Below are 1259 nucleotides of genomic sequence, written 5' to 3' on the forward strand. Positions count from 1 at the left end.
GACCACCACTGTAAGGTGAGAGCCACAGGTGGAGAAGGCCTTCCGCCGTCCAGTGGCAGAGGGAATGAGCAGGATGGTAGAGACAATGAAGGCGTAAGAAATAACAGTGGCTGAGAGAGGAAACACAAGGATGATGATGGCAAGCACAAAGTCTACCATCTCAGCGATGGAAAAGTCCATGCAGGCCAGTTTGAGGATGGGGGACACATCGCAGAAAAAATGGTTTATGATATTATTGCCACAGAAGGAAACTTGGGAGATGAAGTAAGCCTTTACCATGGAGACGGTGAAGCCACTCACCCAGGAACTGAAGGTCAGCTGAACACAAAATTCTGTGGTCATCATGAGTGGATAGCGGAGCGGCCAACATATGGCCACGTAACGGTCATAGGCCATGGCAGCCAAGAGCACACATTCAGTACAGGCAAGTGCCATAAAGAAATAGAGCTGGGTCATGCATCCCAGGAAGGAGATGGTATTGGGGCAAAGTAGGAATCCAGCCAGCATCTTGGGGACTGTGACAGATATATAGCAGGTCTCCAGAAAAGACATGGTGCCCAGAAAATAGTACATGGGCTTGTGCAAGGACCCAGTGACCCATACAGTGAAGATGATGACCAAATTCTCCAGCAGCACAAACAAGTAGGTGATGAGGAAGAGGAGAAAGAGCAGAACCTGTAGCCAATGGGAGGTAGGGAAACCCACCAGGATGAACTCAGGAATATGGGTGATGTTTTCCTTCCACATAGTTAAGATGCTGAAAGACAAAGGATTTAATGAGAGTAGCACCAAACTGAAGACTGAGATCAACATTAGCAGCAAGGGGCCCTTAGGCTACAGGTATTTATCATTAAACTTAACCCTAGAACCATTATCTGGACCTAGGGTATTGTTTGGGAATTATAAGAGGTCACAAAATCCTCTCCAGAAAATCAGGTGTCAGAGCAAGAACCAAAAACAAATCCACCACATACATACAAAGCTAGGAATCTCAAAACAGAATCTCGAGGTCATAGTCAGGGTTCAGACCTTTGGATCTGGGTCAGAAAGATCTTCAGATAGTACTAGGAGTAAATACTTTCCTTATTGGCATATTCCCAGATTTCAGGGGCAGCCGTAAGGTAGGAGACCATGGTGACTGGAATAAGTTCCAAGAATGGTCCAGGAAGCAGAGCAGGGAAACAGGGAAGTTCAAAATCTGGAGAAAATGAAAGCAAAATACTAACTAGAAAAAACCTTCCTGGCTAGGAGAATTGCTG

At 45.9% G+C, this 1259-nt stretch overlaps 1 protein-coding gene across 1 annotated transcript; it reads right to left on the reverse strand.

The window, feature by feature from the left end:
• Window positions 1–6: 6 nt before the first annotated feature.
• On the reverse strand, window positions 7–747 carry LOC102878708 (olfactory receptor 6-like; the record flags this gene model as incomplete). The annotated part of the gene is made up of 1 exon (XM_006925273.1): window positions 7–747. A coding segment is annotated over exon 1 (741 nt), but the record flags the coding sequence as incomplete, so codon positions are not given.
• Window positions 748–1259: the final 512 nt, after the last annotated feature.

The sequence above is a fragment of the Pteropus alecto genome, unplaced genomic scaffold (genome assembly GCF_000325575.1).
Source record: "Pteropus alecto unplaced genomic scaffold, ASM32557v1 C18446673, whole genome shotgun sequence".
Classification (NCBI taxonomy): Eukaryota; Metazoa; Chordata; class Mammalia; order Chiroptera; family Pteropodidae; genus Pteropus; species Pteropus alecto.